The 25,153-nt window shown below is 41.7% G+C and overlaps 1 protein-coding gene across 3 annotated transcripts; it reads right to left on the reverse strand.

The window, feature by feature from the left end:
- Positions 1–24,574, reverse strand: NCOA4 (nuclear receptor coactivator 4). 3 transcript variants are annotated; one of them, XM_011950383.1, is made up of 10 exons: positions 24,393–24,574; positions 10,499–10,653; positions 9,116–9,256; positions 8,844–8,932; positions 8,441–8,549; positions 7,552–7,641; positions 6,892–7,035; positions 5,429–6,412; positions 4,617–4,757; positions 1–1,514 (listed from the first exon to the last, which is right to left on the reverse strand). In XM_011950383.1, the coding sequence occupies exons 2-10, from the start codon at positions 10,637–10,639 to the stop codon at positions 1,509–1,511; spliced, it is 1,845 nt and encodes a 614-aa protein (XP_011805773.1). In that variant the 5' UTR covers positions 10,640–10,653; positions 24,393–24,574; the 3' UTR covers positions 1–1,508. The 3 variants fall into 3 exon arrangements, with proteins under 3 accessions (XP_011805773.1, XP_011805774.1, XP_011805775.1); XM_011950384.1 differs by lacking the exon at positions 24,393–24,574 and adding an exon at positions 17,272–17,388; XM_011950385.1 differs by lacking the exon at positions 24,393–24,574 and adding an exon at positions 13,273–13,485.
- Between the last annotated feature and the right edge of the window lie 579 nt (positions 24,575–25,153).

Consider the following 25,153-nt stretch of genomic DNA (forward strand, 5'->3'; position numbering starts at 1 on the left):
TATGGCTGTTATGCTTTTAATGGAGGCAGATACAAAATTCATCAATGCAAAAGAATGTTTCACATCTCATTAACATAGTGATTAATGTAAATTATATTGTGACTTGTAAAATACAGTGTGTTTGGCCTCAAAAAAGAAACTACAGAGCTGCAACTCAAGATAACTGGAAAGGCTCCTTACATTGTTTTTGCCCACCACCTTTATTATAATATTCCTAAATGATATCTGGACAGGGAATTAAAAAAGAATACAAAGCTCTTTTCAGCTGTGGTTCAAAGAACTCTAGTGAAGCTGTATGGCAATGACATTGTGGGACCATGAAGTTTCCCCAGAAGTATTTCCAATAACAGGCAGTTAAGAAGCTTAATAGTTTCAAAGTATGGAAAGCAGCAAAGATATCTTAGAGAAAACATAAACCCACTTCTCTCCTACAGAGACATTTTAAAGCATGGACGTAACTTTAAGGAGACTGAGAAAACATCAGTAGTTTTCACAAAGCTTCAATGATCACCCCAAGGCACAAGTGTTGAAAACGGCCTGTTCACTAAAACGTCACTTTTGGAGGTACAGGTATGCTGCGCTTGCAGTGAGAGGACGACTTTATCCCTAGTTAAAAGCACCAGGTGTCAAGCTCAGCTTCCATTTACACAGGATGCACCAATAATCCCTATGATAGTGAATGTTTCAAGTAAGATACTACATTTCCAACATATCTTTTGCCTATTTGCTTAGTCGGTACTGGGGTTCTTTTAAGCCCCGTAGGTCTGTAGAATATTTTAAAAGGCTAGAACTACCTCAAAAATAGTCTTGAAATATTACTGAGTTCTTCTAAAAGAGCTCACTGGATATTTTAATAACATTTACAGAAAGACAAAATTTGCAGTAGCTGACTTTCTTTTAAGAATAATGTAGAACTAACATGGGCTAAAATGTCAAAAATTGCCAAGATTATTAATACATATTTTGGTAATCACTACTGACCAGGTTAATTTTTTGTGCAAAATACACTATATATTAATAGAACAGGAAAATCATTATTTCAGACCACTAACAGGAGAAAACCCACAGCAAAAGAAGCATCTGTAGGGCAATTAAACGTTAGGGAAGTTTACTAGCTTTAGAATACATCAATACACTTCGATTATGGAAATAATTCATTTTTAAACAAGAGTGTTTTAATGTACTTTTAGTAATGACCCAATCTAAGGAGCCTTGGAGGTTTGTGAAAAAGACGTATCCACAAAGATGCTGCTTTTCTAGTGGGGTGAATTAATACTTCTGTAAGAAGGAGGGAACTGAATCACCTCAGCATGAATAAACAGCATTTTTCTTTTAAACAGTAACTCATAATCTGATGACTCACTTTGCTTTACTAGTTCAAAATTAGGCAGGAGAAGAACTAAGCTAACTGGTCAGACCCAAAAACACAAAGATTTGGCAAGCCGCAGTCATTCAGCTCATGATGTGTGATAATCGGCAGAAAGGCTGCTCGACTCTTGTCCATTCCTTCACATCTGTAAAGAAACGCCCACAGATAAGTTACTTCACTGAAGAATAAAAGCAAATTTTCCCTGCCTTAAAGCTCTGACTCATTTCCCGATATAGGTATACCTTGTTATATTGTATTTTCTACAAATTGAGCGTTTGTGTCATCAACTGTGCCCATTAAAGATGGTAAACTTTTCATCGATAAATGTATGTCCTGAATGCCCACCAAACAGCCTTTCCGCATTTCTCTGCCCTCTCCTCAGGCCTCCCTGGTTCCCTGAGACAGACAAGATTGACATTAAGCCAATTATTAACCCTACAATTGCATGTAAGTGTTCAACTAAAAGGAAGAGTCCCCATCTCTCACTGTATTTAAATCAAAAGCCAGAAATGATTAAACTTAGCGAGAAAGTCATGTTGAAGGCCAAGAGCGGTTGAAAGCTGGGCAGGCCTTTTGGACCAGCCAAGCTGTGAGCACAAAATCAAAGTGTTTTTTTGTTGTGTTTTAGCTTCTCATTCTCTGGCTGAAAAGTTCTTGAAAAAAACGAAGTGCTACTCCAGTGAACAGATGAATGATTTAAAAAGCAAACAGCCTTATTTCTGACATGGAGAAAGTTTTAGTGGTCTCGATAGATCAAACTAGCCACAACATTCCCTTAGGCCAAAGCCTAACCCCAGAGTAAGGCCCTAATTCTCTTCAATTTTATGAAAGCTGAGAGAGGTGAGGAACCAGAAGTCATGTTTGAAGCTAGCAGTGGTTGGTTCATGAGGTTTAAGGAAAGAAGCCATCTCCATAGCAAAAATGCAGCGTGAAGTGGCATGTTAACCAGAATAGCCAAGATCATAAATGAAGGTAGCTACACTCAATATTTTCAGTGTAGACAAAAACAACTTCCTACTGCAAGAAGTAGTCATCTAGAACTCATAGCTAGAGAGGTAAGTCAATGCCTGGCTTCAAAGGACAGACTGACTCTCTTGTTAGGGACTAACACAGTCAGTGACTTTGTTTTTTTTGGAGACAGGGTCTCACTCTGTCAACCAGGCAAGACTGCAGCAGAGCTATCATAGCACATTGCAGTCTTGACCTCCCAGATGCAAGATTCTCTCACCTCAGCCTCCTGAGTAGCTGGGACTATAGGCATGCTCCACCATACCCAGCTAATTTGTTAATTTTTGTACAGACAGGGTCACTGTATGTTGTCCAGGCTGGTCTTGAACTCCTGGGCTCAAGCAATCTTCCTACCTCCACCTCCCAAAGTGCTGGAATTGCAGGCCTGAGCCACTGCACTGGCCACTGGTGGCTAAGTTGAAGCCAGTGCTCAATTACTATTCCAAAAATCCTAGGGCCCTTAAGAATTACGCTAAATCTGGCCATGCGCGGTGGCTCACGCCTGTAATCCCAGCACTTTGGGAGGCCGAGGCAGGTGGATCACAAGGTCAGGAGATCGAGACCATCCTGGCTAACATGTTGAAACCCCATCTCTACTAAAAAAAATACAAAAAAATTAGTAGTCCCAGCTACTTGGGAGGCTGAGGCAGGAGAATGGTGTGAACCCGGGAGGCGGAGCTTGCAGTGAGCCAAGATCGAGCCACTGCACTCCAGCCTGGGCAACAGAGACTCTGTCTCAAAAATAATAATAATAATAATAATTATGCTAAATCTACTCTGCCCATGCTCCAGAAATGGAACAAAGCTTGGATGACAGTGCACCTCTTCACAGCATAGTTTACTGAATCTTTTAAGCCCTCTGTTGAGAACTACTGCTCAGAAAAAACATTCCTTTCAAAATACTATGCCCATTGACAGTGCACCTGGTCACCCAAAAGCTCTGATGGAGATGCAGAAGGAGATTAATGTTTTCATGTTTGCTAATAAAACATCCATTCTGCAGCCTATGGATCAAAGAGTAATTTCAACTTTCAAGAATTATTTAAGAAATACATTTTTTAAGGCCCTAGCTTGCATAGGTTCCTCTGATAGATCTGGGCAAAGTAGTAAACTGAAAACCTGGAAAGGATTCACCATTCTGGATGCCACTAAGACCATTCATGATTCATGAGAGGAAGTCAAAACATCAACATTAACAGGAGTTTGGAAGAAACAGATTCCCACCCTCATGGATGGCTTGGAGGAACTCAAGACTTCAGTGGAGGAAGTAACTGCAGGTGTGGTGGAAACAACAAGAGAAGTAGAATTAGAAGTGGAGCCTGAATGTGTGACCGAATTGCTGCCATCTCATGATCAAACTTAAACAGATGAGCAGCTGCTGCTTATGGATGAGCAAAGAAAGTAATTTCTTGAGATAGAATCTACTCCTGGAGAAGATGCTGTGTATTGCTGAAGTGACAACAAAGGATTTAGAATATTACATAAACTTAGTTGATAAAGAGCAACATGATTTGACTCCAATTTTGAAAGTTCTACTGTGGACAAAATGCTATCACACAGCATCACATGTTACAGAGAAGTATTTCATGAAAGGAAAAGTCAAATGATGCAGGAAACTTCATTATCTTATTTAAAGAAATTGACACAGCCATCCCAACCTTCAAGCAGCTACCATCCTAATCAGTCAGCAGCAATCAACATCAAGGCAAGACTCTCCAACAGCAAAAAGATTGTGTGAATGGCTCAGATGACCTTCAGCACTTTGTAGTAATAAAATACTTTTTAACTGAGGTATATACATTGTTTTCTTCTTAAGACATAATGTTATTACAGATGTAACAAACTACAGTGTATTATATACAACTTTTATGTGCAATGGGAAACCAAAGTATTTGTATAGCTCACTTTACTGGGATATTTGCTTTATTGCAGTGGCCTGGAACCAAACCCACCTTCGACGTAGGTCTATAAGCTATTAGAATCCACATGGGATTTGAAAATTTCCAACGGTTACATCTTGAAAGTTCCCACTGAAGTATGCCTAGTTAGTTCATAAAGCAAATTCAATTAAAACACATGAACTTTTTATGAGCTCCCCCGTCCCACCCTCACTTGCCTAATATACATACTATTAAAAGGGATATGGTTCAATGAGCCAAGTATGACTTCATATGTAAGACAAAACATTTATTTTATAAATAGCTATAAGCTAATTTTCACGCTGGTAGCATGTACCCACCTGTAGAGGAGTTCGATATAACCACTTCTCTTTATCAACTTTAAGTTGCATACAGGCAAAGAGATCACAAACTGCAGGGAGGCTGTAATAGTCCGGGGGGAAGTTATGTTCTTCCTCTAGAGGTGAATTAAGTAATACTTCCTGCAATAAAAGAAAAAGAGTAGGTTGCTTCATGAAAACTAGGAGGCATGAGACCAACTTATCTTTCAAATAGGGTCTATAGAGAATAATTTAAATGTTGGCCATTCTCTCTAACAACCAAAAACAAAGGTGACAATTGTTATTTCTACCCCAAATATTTTCCATAAATAGCAATAAAACAGGCTAGATTCTTTTCTTTCCTGAAGGATGGGGCTTAGGCCTGGAAAATGCACAAAAAAATTCATAAATCCTCCATTCCAAATTTAGTATTTAACATATTTAAGGATCTGGCCAGTTTGGAAGGTTTGGGATTATGAAATATAAAACTCTAGGCCGGGTGTGGTGGATGACGCCTGTAATCTCAGCAGTTTAAGAGGCCGAGATGGGCAGATCGCTTGAGCTCAGGAGTTCAGGAGACCAACCCTGGGCAACCCCATCTCTACCAAAAATACAAAAAATTAGCCAGGCATGGTGGTGCATGCCTACGGTCCCAGCCACACAGGAGGCTGTAGTGCGGGCAGGGGGATGGCTGGAGCCTGGGAAGGGGAGGTTGCAATGAGCTGAGACTGCACCACTGCACTCCAGCCTGGGTGACAGAGACCCCCACCATCTCAAAATAAATGAATAAATAAATAAAACTCAAACAGTGCTATTTTGATGTTTATGCTCACCTGGGCCTTCTTTCGAAGCAGCCACTTGTCTTCTCCAGAGGGTAACTGGCTGAGGTTGCCCATCTTCTTTCCTGGCAGGACCCAGTCAGCTGTGTTAAAGGAACACCAGGAAGTGTTCATGGGGCTTTTAAACTTTTGTTTGCCATCTCTGTCTTCAATACTAGGCACTTCCTTGGGACTTCCTTCTTTGTATAGGGTCCTGATAAGCCACTCCGACAAGGGGCTGTTCTTTATGACTTGGAAGGAATCAGCAATTCTAGAAGGAATTGCCTTTGGTGCTTTAGTTTGTTCTATTACTTCTTTTCTAGAAGGACAGAGCCACATATTCAGGGAATCTTTATGCTTCTCAGACTCAGGTTTGGGTTCCACAGGCATCCCATTTTTATCCTTTCCTTCTTTCTTCAGAAGCCATTTATACAGAGCCTCCTTCTCACAATTCTCATCACACACACACTCTGCAAAGCTTGTGCAGGGCTCATTGGCTCTGCACACTTCTTCTACCTTACACGGGTCCTGATGGTTCTGGACAAGCCAATCCTCTGTAACCATGCTGGGGGTGGACAACTGTTTCTTGGTCTCCAAGTGGTCATTCAGGCACTTCAGATTGCCCAGGTTTTCAATCTCCACACCTTTGGGCTGGTTTCCCTGACAGTTGGTACAGGAGTCAGTCTTGACAAGCCAATCATTCACATTATAGGACTGGAACAAGAGCTTAAACTTCTCACTGGTTTCACGACTGTCATTCTTAGGCTTCCGCAGCTTATGGGATTCCTGGGGAGTCACTAGCCAATCTGATAGGTCCATCTCATCTTGATCAGGAAGCTCTTGATCTCCAACCTTTTCCATTTCAGTGGAGAAAGAACTAGTAGTGGAATGGCTGTTACACTTTTGATAACTTGGTTTTTCACTCTTGAGGAGCCAGTTTTCTAAGCCCTTTAGGTTTCCCCAGACATTACTGAAGAAATTGCAGGCTCTGGGAGAAGTCTACACAAAAAGTACACAGTATTAGTTTGACAGAATAATTATGACTGCTTGGGAGATTCTGTCTGCACTTTTTTTTGAAACGAACTCTTGCTCTGTCACCCAGGCTGGAGTGCAGTGGCGCAATCTCAGCTCACTGCAAGTTCTGCCTCCCAGGTTCACGCCATTCTCCTGAAGTAGCTGGGACTACAGGTGCCCAACACCACGCCCGGCTAGTTCATCAAATTCTTGAGCCCCTACTGCATGCCAGATGCTAAAGTGGTTTTTGTTTTGTTTGTTTTTTTATTTTTTTGAGACAGAATTTCACTCCATCACCCAGGCTGGAGTGCAGTGGGGCAATTTTGGCTCACTGCAGCCTCCACCTCCCAGGTTCAAGCAATTCTGTAACCAAAAACTTAACAATGACAGATACTACTACTGATTAGTAACTAACCCCACCTACTGCTGCGTCTACTGTAGAAACAATAAAAGCAGCAACAGACCTGACTGTTCTCCAAGGTCTGCTTTTGGGTGAGCCAGTCCTGGGGGTTGGTGCTAGGTATGTAAGGACCCTGATGACCACTGGCAGGTTTGCTTCCGAGGAGCCATTCGCTGAGAGGGACAGCTACAATACCGGATGCTGACTTCTGTTAATCATTTAACAAGGAATGTCAAATGCAGTAGAAAGTTCACCAGAAAAGGAGAAGAGCCACTCTCTAATCTTGGCTTGCCACTGACCCTGGGCAAGTCATGTGCCTTCCCAGAGCCTCAATTTTCACAATTATAAAACAAGAGACATAGTTGATCTCTAGGGCTCTTCTCAACTAAAACATCTAGAATCCTTTATTCACATTGCCATTCCTTTAGAAATAAATCATCTCTACAAATTATAAACAGGATCCCTCACAGAGAACCAGTATCAGTAAGACAGCTAATGATAATTTCCTGTGAACTGATTGATAATTACTTTGTCTGTTAGCCCCAACAAGATATCTAAATTTCTATTTGGCATTAGATCTCAAGGGAAGCATTCAATTTCATAAACTAACTCATTGCCACTGGTGCCTTTTTACAAATAGTAGTATTTTTTAATGCTATACAAAATGGAAAGGAAATATAAGCCAAGTAATGACTCAATTACCAAAAACAAAATGGTATTTTACCTGCTCTGGCATTGGGATATAGCCTCTCTTCTCCAGGAAGGGCCCAATATTTGATGAACTAGCATGAGCCATCAAGTGCTCAGGAATTTGCTATGAAACGAGATAATTTAATCATGTTATTTATGCTATGCTGCCAAAAAAGTGAAATTATAATTCCAAATTTCAAAAATGTTAAAGCATAACCATTTCATTAGAAATATTGTTAACACTAAATTCCATGACTTACAAAGTAGTTATCAAATTTGAGAATACTCTACCACATAACTATTATATAAAAAATCTTCACCAGAATTGGTTGTATTACCACTTTTAACAAGACCCAAATGTTTGGTTCTTTATTAAAAACTATTCAAGCCATAAATTTTACAAAAAAAAATCAGAAGTATTTGGAGAGATACATGAGGCATTCCAAAAGAGTATCACTGAGTCTGTACTACATTCCAAGAACTAGCAACCTAGGCAACTTAAGCAGAACATGAATTTTTTTTTTTAGGCAGAATCTCACTCTGTCGCCCAGGTTAGAATGCAGTGGCATGATCTCAGCTCACTGCAACCTCCGCCTCCCGGGTTCAAGCGATTCTCCTGCCTCAGCCTTCCAAATAGCTGGGATTACAGGCACCCAGTTAATTTTTTTGTATTTTTAATAGAGACAGGTTTTCACCATGTTGGCCAGGCTGGTCTCGAACTTCTGACCTCAAGTGATCCGCCCTCCTCGGCCTCCCAAAGTGCTAGGATTACAGGCATGAGCCACCACGCCCAGCTGAGAACATGAAATTTTCGAAACTAATCAAATTCTCAAGAAAGTCACTACTCATAGTAATTTTTTTTAAGACCAGCTGTGATGCCACAGATATGAGAAGTGCCCAATGAAGCATATGCGATTACTCACAATGGTTTTGAGAGACCCAAATGTGGTGATGGTCTGGCGCAGAGCAGCTGTGTCAGCTTCAAAGAGCAGGACAGTTGAATCTTCAGGCTTAAGGGTCAAACTGTCCAGTCTGGGGAAAAAAACCAAATTGGCTATTTTTAAGGAATATCTGTTTCATCAACTTCACCCAAAAGTCAAATTGTGAGTAATTTTAAATGATTACACTTCTCTAAGAAACTCAACCAAAGGTAGATGGCTTATTCATGTATCAGCAAGTATAATATTAAATACATAAAGCAGAATGATCTTATCCTAGCAACATGCAAGTTAAATACAACACATGCAATGAGTTACAAAATTGACTTTCTTTTAGTATACCAAAGTTAGAGAGTCAAAAGGTAAAATAAGCAAAAAGGGTTGTTACCTCTCCAGGCACACAGAGACTTGATTGGCTAGATCTTTGTTTTGGGTACACTCCAGTTGATGAGTAAGACAATTGAACTGGCCCAATAACTAAAAGAAAAATGAAACCATCTAGCCACAATGATACCAAAAGCACCAGATATACTCAAGTTACCAAACAGAACTTGAGATTAAACTTTTATCTGATCTATATTAACACTGCATTACAAGGAAGATACTCTCTGGCAACCAGAAGCCATGCTCAAACCAATTCTAGCCATGCAGTCACCTTACCCAGTAGAGCTGCTGAGCCTGCTGTTGAAGCGTCTCCTCTTTAAGCTGATAAATAAGGTCTACCTGTTCATACAGCCACACCTCACGGCTTCTAAGACATTCCAGGTGACGGCTTATGCAACTGTGAATCTGAGCTTTGACCTAAGAAACACATACATGTTAGCTTCCTAGTGTTATAATCCCAAAGAATGATGTTTCCCGCAGAATGGTGAGGTTCTTAAACTTTTTTGGGGCGGGGGAGGGCTTGGGGGGGATCACAAATCCTTTTTAATATCCAACGACATCTATGAAGTATCTCCCCAGAAAAAATGCGTATTTTCAAGATTTTGCCTATAATTTCACGGTTTAGTGTTCCAAAGCCCACCCAAGGACCCACTAAAGCCCTATGGACCCCAATTTAAGAATCCCAGCCATAAAGGCATACCTAAACTCTAAAATCCTCCTGCAATACCCATCCTTCTAAGAGGATTAGGTTTAATTTGGGTGTCCTAATCGAGAGAAAATACAAGAATGTACCAGGAAATGCTGATCCCCCTCAGTTTTCCACATAATTTAAAAACCTATGGTTTTACAAGTTTATCAGCAGAATAAAGACAGAGTATTACTTAATAGCTAGCCCCTTATCTCTTTTCTCACCCCACAGAATGAGCAGTCCATTTACAGCAGAACAATTTAGTAAAGAGATGTGCCACCACATGTCAATAGCTAGAAGACCATTAGGGTGGACAATTTAAGTAAAATTATAAACTAATGTTTCTGGAAGCATAAACAGTGATTCAAACAGGGCTAAATATAAAAATCCCAAGGGAAAAAGTCAAAACAGGCCATAAATTATCCATGACAATACACATAAGAAACTATATTTTAAAACACATTTTTTTTTTCTGTTTAATAAAGTTGTGTTTCAAAGTCACAACACACACAACAACAAAATACTACTGGAACCAACAACAGATTTCACTCTGGCTTGCCCTAACAGATAGTCAACAGAACAATGGCATTAACCAGTTAAAAGATGACGGGGAGGATGCTCAAGTGCATCCTTCATGCAATCAAGAGGACACAGCTGAGAGGATACTGCTCACTCATTTCGTATTTTACTGGTTACAGTGCCTGAGGAATCACACAGAGGAGTAATCAAAAATGCATGCTGAATAGAATTTTCTAGAATGGCACAGGGTCTTCCAGACTCTTCTAGCACCTGCCTTATTTGCCCTTGGGATGAAAGGCACCAGTGTATCAGGCAACTGACTGGGACCAAGTAGACCACGCAAGGCATGGGGTGAAACTTTTGGTGGCACAGAGAAACCAAGTCCTTGGCCATGCTCTAACCAGCCCTGTGCCAAGAGTCCAGACAAGAGAAGAGAAAAGCACATGTCACACCTCTCGCAAGTTATCTTTAATTTGCTGTTCAGCCCGGAGAACTCCACCAATAGCAAGTTCCAAGTCCCTCCGTGCGTCACTACACCTCAAAAGGGGTTCTCTATTACTGGAGCTGCCACTCTGGTCTTGGAAGGTATTCATTCTCCTCACTGCTCCTTTAAAAGAAAAAAATATATATAAATAGCACCATAATTACAACCAAAAACCACCTTTCAATCATCCCTCAAATGATCATTCCAGCCAACTCCCATTACTAACTACTTAGATTACTTTCCAACACTGGAGCTAGCACATAAGATACTCTTAATAAATATTGTCTCCTCCCTTCCCTCTACCACTGTTCCTGCCATAAAACTCTATAATCTACTTTAGTAACACTTTCCATGTGAATAGCTATTTCTGGAAAAATACACTAATTGTCCTGAATCAACAGAGCATACAGTGTCCTGAAAAGTTAAAAGCCAACATTAGAATATAATTTTCTATTTATAACACACATATAGTCATATGAGGTATGTGTTCCACTTTGTAGATTTAGAGATGAAGACTAAAAGGTACAGAAGGATCTTTGATTACTTTGAAAATACGCTGCAAACAATCAAGTTTAGAATACTGTTTAGAAGATAGAATTTTTATTTTCCCCCTTTAAGGTAGAACTTTTTTTTTTATTTAGGAAGAACTTAAGAATGACTTCACAGCTAGGAAGCTCTCAAAAATATAACACAGGGCTGGGCACGGTGGCTCACACCTGTAATTCTAGTACTTTGGGAGGCCAAGGTGGGTGGATCACTTGATCCCACAAGTTCTGGACCAGCCGGGGCAAAATAGCAAGACCTCGTCTCTACAAAATACAAAAATTAGCCACATGTGGTGGTGTGCACCTGTAGTCCCAGCTACTTGGCAGGCTGAGGTGGGAAGATCACCTGAGCCCAGGAGGTCGCAGCTACAGTGAGCCGTGATCACACCACTGCACTCAAGCCTGGGTAAGAGGGTGAAACTCTGTCTCAAAACAACAAAAAAGAATATAACAGATATAGAGATACATGTTTTTTATATAGAGAATATATGTAATATATAATACATAAAAGAATGTGCATTATATATAACAGATTATATGTGACAAAATGATTTCATATGATTCTCATATAAAGGAGAAACAGAAATCCGTAAATACAGAGTTTTCTAAAAAGCTCGCGTTTAGGAGCGATAGGAAACAGAAACGGGAAGAACAGCATTAACGATACAATGAGACTGCAACACAAGAGTGTCAGTAAAGCCATGAAGTAAAACTTGACAAAAGCTACTGGAAGAACAATGACATGATTTTTAAACACTGAGAAAATGACAGCAGTGATTACTAGAGCTCAAAATAGGTTCACTAAGCCCTGTGATACTAGTTATTTCCTTTTGGATTGTTTTACTAAACCAGCAAGTAAAGGTAATGCTGTAGACACCAAGGGATGACAGAAGACTTGTGGCAAGACTATATATCACTGTGGACAAAGTGAGTATCAGCTAAAGAGAAGCACAATTAAACTGAATAAGAAGATATTTTTTACAAAATACTCAAAGGATGACAGACTAAGGCCAGTGTGTAAAGTTTTTAGAGGCACATCCGTGTTTTTTCTAATTACTTGTATGAAAACATAGAAGACAAACATTAAAGCTGGAGGTAACATGGGGCTGTGACAGAAGCAGATCCCAAAACAATCTCTACACAGCTGTTCAATCTTACAAAACAAAAGGTAAGTTTTTCACTTTAATCAAGGAGGGCAAGGAAAAGAATATTTTCCACCCTTTTTAAAGGGTGGAAATCTTTAACTGAAAGTAAATTCTCTATGAATTCGCAGAGTGCTGGGTCTGTGGGAAAAAATAACTTACATACTATTTGACTACATTTACCAAAAGTATAGTGTTTGTCACAGGATTAACCTGTTCCATGTTTATTAGACTAAATTCAAAACTTATTTCTGAGTAACACGCTTTAGAAGAGGACACTTAGAAAAGGGAACGAGGCCTCAAAACCATGAAAAACTTCTCCAGGAAGGAAGGCTGTTTAGCCTAGATAAGAGACGTCTCCAGCAGGACATGATTACCATTCTCAAGTACGTGGAGACCTGTCAACTAGAAGAATTAAATTTGTTTGGAACAGACACAAGGGGGTAAAAAAGGTTAATAGGAGGCATGTTAGGCAATATATCAAATAACTTCCTAACTGTCCTGAAAGCAATGACTTTCTCGGAGAAGCCAGCTTTGGCATGAAAAGTGGCCTACCCAGGGCAGTCTTCCAAGTGGCTGACTGCCCATTTGAGACAAAGGAACTTTGCCAGGCCTTGACTGCATCTTTAAGACTAAGTTTAGGGCCAGATGCCTAGCTGAAAGCTGGATAGAGACAAAAGTGGTGAGTTCCTTCCTCAGAAATAATGTATTCTGAGAGAAGTAGGAAGAACAGCAAAACAAACTTTCTGTCTACTATCTCAGCAAAACACTCTGATTCAGGAACTAGAATTTCTACAAGAAACTGAACAATTCAGGAAATTTTTAAACTTCCCCTTGCTGATTTTGTCTCATCAGTCTCTTTTTCCATAATCATCTCTTAAAAAGAAAGGGTTGCCTTAATTGGATTTCACAGAAATCCCTGTGGAAATTTTTCCAACCCTGGACACACCAACAGTGGTTACCTTGCATCCTCCTTTTGCATGCCATAAGCTGCCTGTGTTAGGCAGAAGCGTTAGTGTGCACTTGGAACTCACTGCAGGGACTATAAAAAATACCTGCATCACACGGGTGAAATGCTGACTCCGATTTGGAGAGCTGGAGTGTGACGGGCTGCTTCACTTTGCACTTAGGTCAGTCATGCAAGACATGTTTAGCAGTCTTTCAAATGTGTTACCCAGCCTTCTTCACCTGTGCCAAATTTCCCACTCTTAGATCCTCACCATTTGTGTGGAACACCACAATGTCTAGCACAGTGTAAAATTTAATCAGTAAAATTGTTGCTTCACAATGTCAAAATTCCAGAATTCTGGAACATACAGGAGACAAACTCAAACACATACAGTGCTGACTGTACTACTAGATTCCTAAAGCAAGTACTCTCAATTCAATCAAAAGTATTAATATTACACAATAAGAGTAGAATATAGCAAGAGTTCACACACTGGGCTTTCCCCTTATTAGCTATAGACAGAATGTAAGATGAGATTTAAAAGTTACAAAACTGATTTTTCCACACACAGTTATCACATTTTTTCAAATTAAAAGGAGTATTATCCTTCAAAAGTCATCTTGAGAACTCATTTGTCAGCCACGAAGAAAACCTGTTTCATTTCTTTATGGTAAGTCCCAGGATGCTTGCCCCTTTGTTGCCTTTGGCTCTCTCTGTCCCTCCTCCTCCCTGTGGCGCAGTTAGAGCACTGTCAGCTTTCACAGCCCAGATGCCAAGAAAGGAGCTTTGCAAACACTTGCCCTTTTGCACTGTGATGAAGAGGAAACCTTCAGAGCTGAAATGAAGAGCCCCAACCATGGGTGAATTCAAATCAAAATGAGTTGAAGCCTAAGCCAGCTGTACGAAATGTTACATCCAAAGAGACTGGTATGAGGTAACTAGCTCGCATGGCCATTTTCAACAGTTATTCACCATTTGTTTCAGGTTCAAGAGCCAGAGTGGCAAGCATGACCATCAAGAGATCACTCTGGAGTCTGACAAACCTGAGTTCTGACTGTGTCTCCAAGCTTGAGACCCCTGAGCTAGTAACATAACCTCTCTGGGCCTCAATTTCCTCAGGAAAAAGGGAGACAAGGATGGTAGCTACAGAGGGGCTGCAGTAAGGTTAAAGTGAGACATTATTTGTATAGCAGCACTTAGCCTAGCGCCTGCATACCATAAGCCCTCCACATTACAGTGGTTATTGTTATCAGGTTTAGATGACAGGCTGTGAATAGGATCTGACAGAATCCTTTAGTCATTTATCAGGGCTATGACCTTGCACCATTTGCCCTTGTGGAACCTAACTTCCTAATTCATATGTGAGGAATACAGACTCACAGACTTAGGGGGAAGGAGATGGTGATTATTTAATAAATATTAGATTTCCATCGAGTCCTTCACTATACAGCACAGCAAAAGGCAATCTTTTATTTACTCCAAAAACTCAATAGTCTAAATCCTCTAATACATACCAAGTATGGATACTTTTGACTGTTTTCTTACCTGTAAAAAGACTGGACCAAATCAGCTCTGATCCTAATATTCAAATCAAAAAAAGATTACTAAAAATGTCTTTTTATCTTCACCATTATAATCCAAAATATTGCCTTACCATCTTCAAAACAGGACTGCCTTCAATGTTCATGTTGCAGACAACATTAAAAGTTTAAGTGCTTTCTAAAACTTCCCTGCCTCTAGGATCCCTGTCCTAAATTTGGGGGTGGAGGAAGTAAAGGAGGAGGAGAGCAACATACATACCCTTCTAACGAATAACAAAACCTGGAGTTTCCTCAACGAGGAACTCCTTAAACTATATATGCCATCCTTACACAATGCTTTGCACAAATCTATTTGTAAAGTCTGAAGATCATGGGACCAGAATTGAGCAACTAACCACAAATGAAGCTAAGTCATTACTGTATGGCTTAACCATAAAATTTCCAAAGAGCTGTAACTCTTGTGACCCATACAAACTACAATTTAAAGCTGAAAAATAGCTCCTCACAAGCCTCTTTAAAAAAATAAAAAATAAAGCTGAAAAAATCTTGGCCATCTCTTTAATATAACACTCTTATTCTATAGATGAAGCCACAAAAAACCCAGATAGTTTAAGTGACCCATCTGAAGGGCCACAGCCAGAAGGGGTAAGATTTGGGTTCAGAACACAGTTCTCGCCGGGCGCGGTGGCTCAAGCCTGTAATCCCAGCACTTTGGGAGGCCGAGACGGGCGGATCACGAGGTCAGGAGATCGAGACCATCCTGGCTAACACAGTGAAACCCCGTCTCTACTAAAAATACAAAAACTAGCCGGGCGAGGTGGCGGGCGCCTGTAGTCCCAGCTACTCGGGAGGCTGAGGCAGGAGAATGGCGTGAACCCGGGAGGCGGAGCTTGCAGTGAGCTGAGATCCGGCCACTGCACTCCAGTCCCGGCGACAGAGCGAGACTCCGCCTCAAAAAAAAAAAAAAAAAAAAAGAACACAGTTCTCAAGGTCTAGTCCTGGGTTCTCTCTCCCAGATGAACTTGTTCTTCCTTTAGTGTATTATCACCCATAAAGTATTTTTATTTGCCAACACTAGAGATTAAAATTAACATTCCAATGGATTACTATTGAAATAACTTCCATTAAGATTTTCGGTCAATTTTCATAGTCCTCAGTAAATTACAACCACAATTGTTCAGAATCTTCTGCCTTGGATAACACAAACAAAAATAAGCAGTACTGGTCGGGTGTTCACACCTGTCATCCCAACACTTTGGGAGGCCGAGGTGGGCGAATCACCTGAGGTCGGGAGTTCGAGACCAGCCTGAATAAACAAGGAGAAAGCCCGTCTCTACTAAAAATACAAAATTAGCCGGACGTGGTGGTGCATGCCTGTAATTCCAGCTAATCAAGAGGCTGAGACAGGAGAATCACTTGAACCAGGGAGGCAGAGGTTGCAGTGGGCCGAAGTCACAGCCATTGCACTCCAGCCTGGGCAACAGGAGCGAAACTCCGTCTCAAAAAAAAAAAAACCAAATAAATCAACAGTACCCTTGTATGTCATGATAAGCTCAGAAAAACCAAAACACTGCCAAATACCAATGCAAATGGTTTTGATTCAACGTCTGTATCACAGCCACTCCAGGCTTCATTTGTCTGTAAGAATGAAAGGTCAGACTAGATCATCTCTAACCTCACCTTCCAGCTCTCACATTCTCTGCCCCCCTTGCCACCTGCCCCTCCCCCTCCAAAGACCTCTACTTTTTACTTATTTGCCTGGCATCCTAGTCATTGCTAAAAGGCCAAGCGCAGCATCTATCCACAGGATACCTATGTATTCTATGAATACCACACTCGAAATACTAACTGAACAATTTGGTTCTTTGATGAGACAACCTGCATTAGACCATCTGTAAAGCTTTTAGTTTAAAAAAATTATAAATTAAAAAATAATTTGCAATTTTACCTTGAGACTTTTTTCACTTCACACGTTCTTTCTTCCCTCTTTTTTAAAAAGGTTGTTTTTTATACAACTCATTAACTCAAGGATTATATACATGTTACCCTAGCCCCAGCCCACTTTAAATTCCTTATCAAGACAAGCAGTTTCTGAAATCCAGAACCTGGTTCTCTGTAATCTTTTTAAAACCACACAAACAAACGTTAATATCGCAACAGATTTAAAATAAGGTCATAATAAATTCACTATTGAACATTTTAAGATTTAACACTTCAGAGTTTACTAGGCTCAGATTTGTCCACCTTTACACAAGTAAACGAGAGCAATAAATCCCAGCACATCAATTTTCTAAAGTAGTAACTGAAAACCGACCGCAAGGCGTTTCTAATTCGAAAGCAACATTGACTCATGCGGCTTTCTAGATTTCCCAAAAGCCCTTTCCGAACGGCCTCAGTGGCCTTCACCCTCTCCCTCACCCTCACCCTCGCCCTAGCCCCGGTCGCCGTTTTGCACGCATGCGTGCAGTCAGCCGCGGGGTCCTGGCTCCCGCCCGGCGCCAGCCCTGCAAGGCTACCGGCGGCCTCAAGGGCTCCCGCTACGGCCCCTGGGCTGCCAGACATACCTCACAGGCCAGGTCACCGACGCGCCAGCTGCCCGGCAAACAACACGCTGCTTTACTGCTGACCCGAGTGCGGAAGGTCCCCGAGCCGGGCCGCGCCCCGCCAGCGCGTCACACGGCGGCCACCAGCGAACTGGAGCACTCAAGCCGGGGCCGGGGAGGAGCAGAAAACTCCGCCCACTGTTGCCCTGCTCCCCACCAGTCCCCGCTGGCGCACGCGGCCCCCGGGCAGCTCCCTCGCCGCTGGGCCTCTTCGCTAGACGCCTGCTGCCCCCGCCCGGCTTGTCAGGGTAAGGCCAGCTAGAGGGACCTAGGATGGCACCTGGGGCTCCTCTCCAGCCAGCCTCTCCTTTCCCCGACTTGGTCCACCCCATAATGGGCCCAACTCAATGAGAATTACATGAACCATAATGAATTAGATGAACTAAAATGTTTAGGACAGTGCCTGGCATATAGCACTACCTACCTGTGACTATCATGCTTATGGTACTTCTAGCTTTCCCTTTTCTCCGAGATAATCCTCATAGCCTGCATAGGCAATCAGGCCAAAAGATGAAATCTAGACAACGTTGTAACTGTATTACTTTTTAGTCGATCTTTTGAATGTAAAATATTTGCTCTTTTCTATGAATATAAAGCTATTTTTGTTAATAGAGTAAAGCAAAATCGCATGAGAAACACCAAAGGAGAACACTAAAGAACCATTACCCTAAATTAAGTATCCCTTGGATTTCAGATGAACAGAGTGGAAATGCCTGCTTTGTCTGTGATGCATACAATTTCTGGGACCCCAATCCAGGCATTCATTATCAAAAATAAGAAAATTTCTCCCTAATTCCAAATGTCTTCATTGGATAATACATTTCATAAAGACACAAAAAAACTAGACATACTTCCGAATGACTAAAGTTACAATTTTATGGTCCTTTGTACTAATTTACATCAATGGCAACAAAGAAGGAATTCTTAAGTCTATGAAAATATAACTGATGTCAGGAACTTTCATCTATTTTATGTGCCTCTGAAAAACGGCTGGTCACAATGTAAATACAAAGAAACTTTGTTGGCCATCACCTACTTAACCGATGGTCTCTGTTCCCTCTCTAAAAGATCCTGACCAATGCCCCAGCACAGTAAAGTCTTCAGCTACTGTATATTTTCACTGAGTTTCACAGCTATATTCATTTGTGTTTCTCCTCAAGCCAGCTGTAGCCGTTACTATGATGATGTGATTTATTAAACATTACATAAACATAAAAAGACTAAGGAGAAAGAAAATCATAAAAATCTAAAATTCTGCACTCAGACCACTTTACACATAGATTTTACTCCCTTATGCTTCAGTATTTGACCTTGTGTCTTTATAAAATGTTTAGGTTCTAAAGGGGAAAAATGCATAACGTATTTTACCTCTCTTCTGCTTCAAGAATTTCTATGCTGTCTCAAAACAACAACCATCCATCCCAAGTAGATCATCTCATCTAAGGCAGCACAGCTCTCCTATGGCTCCCCATTTGCCTACAGGATAAAGTCCAAATTTCTTTTAAAAGCAATAAGGCTCTGAGTTAGGGTTCTCCAGAGAGATGGACCATTATATAGACAGACATAGATATAGACATAAAGATACATACAGACATAGATATGAGAGGGGATTTATTAGAGGATCTGGCTCATGTGATTAGGAGGCTGAGACGTCCCACGACAGGCTGTCTGCAAGCTGGAGACCCTGGGATGCCAGTACCATGGCTCAGTCCAAGTGCAAAGGCCGCAGAACCAGGAAAGCAGATGGTGTAAATCTCAGTCTGAAGCCAACGGCCTGAGAACCCAAGGGACCACTGACACAAGTCCTGAAGCCCAAAGCCTGGGGAGCCTGGAGTTCTACTGTCCAAAGACAGGACAGGAGGAATGTATCCCAGCTCCAGCAGACAGATCTGCCTTTTCAATGTTTTTGTTTTCTCTGGGCCCCAGCAGATTGGATGGTGCCTACACACACAGGTGGATTTCCCCCCACCTAATCCACTCTGATTCATACCCTAATATCCTCTGGAAATAGATACACCTCAAAATAACATTTCACCAGGTTTCTAGTTTCCTTATCCAGACAAGTTGACACCTAAAATTAACCATCACAGCTCTCTATTTCCTAGCCTCACTGTGGCTCTCCTGCTGTCTCCCAGAACAGCTCCCACACCCTAATCTACTGGACAGCTGTTCTATGCATAGGATAGTTTGGTTTATCTTGTGCAGCTTGGCTATGCCAGCTCTCTCTGCCAGCAATGCCAGTCTCTCCTCTTCTCCCTACCTGTCTGCTTTTCAAGTCACCATCACTAACTACAAAGTCTTTCCTGACAGAGCACCTCATTCCTCAATACTTTTGGCCAGTAGACTTGGCTGCTCCCTCCTGCATGACCACTGTAATCTGTATGGGTTTCCGGCAGGACGCCTGTAACACGTTACCCTATTGTTACATGCCTGCCTCCTTAGCCTGAGGGCTCCATGAGAGAAGAAACCATGTCTTATTTATTTAATAGCTTTGTACATCCTAATACTGAGCAGACAGCCTGGTAGCGGTACCTTGGCATTACCAACCGTTCACATTCTATGTGTGCCACTGAATCGACATAAAGAGAATGTACCTGGCATTGTACAATGCTTTGCCCTAAATTCAACAGAGGCCTAAGACAAAAATTTTGGACAAACGGATGAATATATAATAAATTAATGTTTAGGTTCAGACTTGCCACAGTAAGTATGGTATAGTTCTGCTTTAAACATAGATAATCAACTTGATGTCCCACTAAGGCCTGTATTAATGCAGGAAGGTTTTTTCAGAGAAAGAAAATGTTTCTAGCACAACTATTACTTTTGGGATTTTTTCAAACAAGACAAGGCTGGCAAGGGTGTTGCCACTGAAAGTATGATCCCAGAATAAGTGCTGAGATAGTATCTTTCCTGCTAAGCTCAGCTTCATGGATTCACACAAACAGCAGCAAGACTGTGGTTTAAAGGGGACACATTTACTGTATTTTACAGCCAACTCTGGATGTTTTCTTCAGAGTTGGCGGTACCACAGAAATTCTAACTGAATTTCAAGTTGAATATTGGGGGGACGATATTCAACTTGACTTCTTGCCATAATATAATGAAGGATAGGAAAACATGTTACTTACCTACTATCACAGTAATAATGCCATTTTATCCTGATTTTATATGGCAAACATTTTGTGGTTCTCCCTATAGAAGCCAACAAGTGATAAAATATTAGTATTTTCCCTCCTCTAAAGCCTGGAGGACTAGCAATAATGCCAAAATAAAGCTCAAAACACACCTGAGATTATCTTCTTTTGAAAGCTGTAATTGTCTCAGTATTAAGACTTCTCACCCATGACCAAACTGACAACAAAACCTTTTAACTTATTTTGTGAGCTACTCACTACTTCACTGAACCAAACTGCCATATTTGTAGAGCGCTTAGGTAATGCTGCATAAGAGGCATATTAAGCCCCAAAGGTGTCCCCAAACACACTGCTAACCCCAAAGAGGAACATCTTGATTAATTAAGTCAAGCAAAACTAGGGATGACAACTTGGGATAAGAATGACTAACAGTGTACAGTCATTCATATCAGAAGTTAAGCACTGCAATGTTACGATTTAACAATCAAAGAAGATAAGCTAAGAAGGACAATATGGCAGCTCCTCTAAATGACATGCATGGAGATAGTATAATGCCTACTAGCTAGAGCAACAGTGGTCAACTGGACCCCCATTCCAGCCTAGACCGCCGTATCGTTCATGTGCGTTCTATGTTGAAGCAATGTGTCCAGACATAATTACATGAAAACAAAGTCAAAATGAAAACCTTGGATGAAAATTTTAAAAGAACTAAAAAATAGCAAGAAGAGTAATAAAAAATGTCATGGCCTTCTACAGTTCTTCCATGAAACTGAACTTAACCCAATGCATACATTTGGTTGGGTGGTCTGTTACAGACACTTTAGGCTTGCCTTTGCAACCTAACCAGTATGTGAACAGAGGCAGTGAATTCACTGCTGATTTCAGTAATGCTTGAGAAAGTGCTCTCTGAACCAGCAGCACATTCCACTGTATATCCTGAAGAGTGACAAATCTTCATTTTCTGAGGCTAGGTATACTTTGTGGAAAGATCTGATGACTAGTATATGTAAAGCACTTAAAATAGTGCCTGATGCACATAAGAGCTATGTAAGTATTAGCTATTTTTATTACTTTTTGTCAAAGAACAGGATATAACAAAGAAAGACATAAAGTTCATCAATTTCATTACCATCATCTCTCTCTAGGACTCCTGCAGAAACCTCATGACTGCTACCTACTCTTCCCCTCTACCCCTACTCTTCTCCTCCTGCTGCTCCTTTAGCATAACAAGGATGCTTCTGCCTCAGGGCCCTTGCACTTTCCTCCAAGTATCAAGCCCAGGCCTTAACTTCCTTCAGGTGTCTGCTCAGAGGTCATCTTCTCAGTGAGGCCATTCCTCACCATCTTTTATTTTTAAAAGTCTTGCCTCCACTCCCCGTTAATATGCTTTATCACTCTCCATAGTACTAACCACAATCTGGCACGTAGCAACCATTTATTTTCTGATCTCCCTTCAGAAAACATACTAGAAGGTAAATTCCACATGGTGGGGGCCTTGTCTTTTTGTTCACTGTTGTATAGTATGTGTTCAATAATTAATTACTGAGTAAATGAATTCAGTAAGTATTTACATCTAGTCTACTATGTGCCAAGCCTTTTTTTTTTAAACTCATTCTCTCAATTAGCACTCACAAACCATTAAAGTGGCTATTATCATCACCATTAATTAAAAAAAAAAAAAAGCAGACTTGACAAGGTTAAATATATTACCTACAGTCATAAAGTAGAAGAGCCAAGATTTAATCCCAGATCTGAGTCCAAAGTCCCTAACCATACCGGGTATGTTGAAGGAATCATTAAGTATTAAGGTATTATGTATTCATCCAACAACTATTTATGGAGTACCTAAACTGCCACTACTGTGATAGTCCCTGAGAACACAATGGTGAACTTGCCACCTAGAGGAGAACTCATGTCACAGATTTGCCAACAAAGCAGAAAATACTAATTCTTTGAAATAAGAGACAGAGTTCAAAGTCCATCAGCAGCAGCAATGACTGGCTCTGAATGCTAACACTATATGAGGGAAAGTATTATAAAACACTAACTTAGGGGCCGGGCGCGGTGGTTCAAGCCTGTAATCCCAGCACTTTGGGAGGCCGAGACGGGCGGATCACGAGGTCAGGAGATCGAGACCATCCTGGTTAACACGGTGAAACCCCGTCTCTACTAAAAAAATACAAAAAATAGCAGGGCGTGATGGCAGGCGCCTGTAGTCCCAGCTACTGGGGAGGCTGAGGCAGGAGAATGGTGTGAACCCAGGAGGCGGAGCTTGCAGTGAGCTGAGATCTGGCCACTGCACTCCAGCCTGGGCAACACAGTGAGACTCCATCTCAAAAAAAAAAAAAAAAAACCAAAACAAAACAAAAAACTAACTTAGGGACTCTCAAACCGGGGGAGGGATATGTGTCAGGATATCCTATGGAGTTTTATGAAACCCCTACACAGGCTCCTGAGATTCTGGCACAGCTATGCTGATTTAATAAAAACAGGGGTCAGGGGTATCATGTAGTTCTAAAATATCTTCTCCCCCTTTGAGAAGGACGTCTTCCTTTCCTTCAATAGCTCAACATGTTTTTTCTATTTCCGAAATGCCTGTTTGCACAAAGGTAATAATGTGATTGTAGAGATTTATTTAGATAAAAAGTATCACAAAACTTTCAAAGAGTAGGATTTTCCTCAGAGACCCAAGGACAAAGGCTCCCTGGAAGGGAGGGAAGGAGAAAGTGAAAGGAATGTTATTGTGCTGGACTTTACATATATTATCTCATTTACTTATCTGAACAAATCTGCAAGCTAGCAAATCTTCAAATGAGAAAACCAAGTAAACTGCCTAAGCCACAGGGCAGCAAATGAATCTCCCTCCATTGCATCATTAGGGTAAGTCTTTCTCAAACGGTCTCATGTACTTTAAAGTTTGGAAATGTCACACTAGGATCTCGGTACAGAAATGGGCCAACTATGACTTCCTGTGCCATCCTCATTCCAATAAGTAACTCAAGAGTCTCTGTAAACTTAGTTCCAAATTACCAAGTGCGTGGTGGAAAGCTAAGTCCATCCAAAAGGCAGTTACTATGGTGAACCCGACCCTGATTAGATAGAAACAAAAAGGCACAGTTAAAAAGAAAAACGCTCTGCCCGTGGGGTCAGATAAATTCTGGTACTCTGACTTCTGTCATTCTACTTCTGCCACTCTTGATGGCATCATTCCATATTAAATCCCGTGCCACGTAAGCTTATGATTATTGTTGTTCCCAAGAATTTAGTTCCATGAGAATTAGGAGTGTGTCCATTTTTTTCATTGCTATCCTCAACATCCTGAACATAACAGACATCAAATAAATGATTGTTGGTGGATGAACCACTGAATGAGCAAGCCTCACTCTTCTCATCTGTAAAACAGAGATAATCAAGCTACTTTTCGGGATTATTGGGAGAACTAAATGTGACGGTATGTATTTAGCACACAGAGGGCCAAAAAAAAAAAAAACCCCAGTATCTTACTTGTATTTCCACCTGACAAGCTAGAAACGGATTGTGTTCTGGGCTCGTTCGGCAAAACAGACCTTGCCACGCCCCAGATCCAGGCAAGAGGCGAGAGAAATAGGAAACTTGGAGCTGTCACACCTAAAGCCAGGGGAAGGCCGGCGGGGAGCAGGAGGTTTCCGGGCCAGGCATGAGGAGGGTGGGGGAGGAAAAGACAGGCCCGGGGCCGGCGTGTAGCGGGAAGGGGAGAAGGCAGGCCCGGGCCCGGCATGTGGAGGGAAGGGGAGAAGGCAGGCCGGGACCGGCCGGGCAGGCAGGAAGAGGTGCCTGGGCCTGGCGTGTGGAAGGAAGGGGAGAAGGCAGGCCGGGCCCGGTGTCGGTCAGGTCGGGAAGGGGACGGACAAGCCCGGGCCCAGGGGGCCAGCGGTCATCCAGCCTCCACCCGGCCCACGGCGTTCTTACCAGGTCCAAGTGCCTCTCTGGGCGATCCGAGGAGACCTTCGGTGGACTGAGACACAGCCCCACACCAACCTAGTGCCCAAAGGCAGAGTTCTCGCGACAACACAATCTTCCTCGCACGCCTCTTGCCAGACGTCTGAAAGTCTCGCGATATCTCCCCTCGGGTCAGCAGAAGCCCTTGACCGCCCTCTAGAAGGCGCAGAGCGCAGGCGCACACTTTCTCCCGGCCCTTGCACAACGTCCCTCAGCCCCTCGTGAATAAATCGAAATTAAATGAAGCAAATTTTTTTTTAAGGCAAGTTTTGTGCCGAGGACCATTCTAAGTGATTCAAATGCCCTCACAAGGTAGATATTATTTAACTCGAACATTCAGATGCAAAAATGAATATCATAAGACACAAAAGGCCGTATGTTGTATGATTCCACCTTTGCCACATTTGTTTTTCTAAAGTAAATAGGCCGGGCGCGGTGGCTCATGCCTGTAATCCCAGCACGTTGGGAACCGGAGGCGGGCGAATCACGAGGTCGGAAGATGGAGACCATCCTGACTAACACGGTGAAACTCCTTCTCTACTAAAAACACAAAAAATTAGCCGGGCGCGGTGGCGCGCGAGTGTAGTCCCTGCTACTCAGGAGGCTGAGGCAGAATTGCTTGAACCTGGGAGGCGGAGATTGCAGTCAGCCGAGATCGCGCCACTACACTGTCTGGGCGACAGAGCAACACTGGGTCTCAAAAAAAAAAAAAAGAAAAGAAAAAAATACAT

Source organism: Colobus angolensis, unplaced genomic scaffold, assembly GCF_000951035.1.
Source record: "Colobus angolensis palliatus isolate OR3802 unplaced genomic scaffold, Cang.pa_1.0 Scaffold306, whole genome shotgun sequence".
NCBI lineage: Eukaryota > Metazoa > Chordata > Mammalia > Primates > Cercopithecidae > Colobus > Colobus angolensis.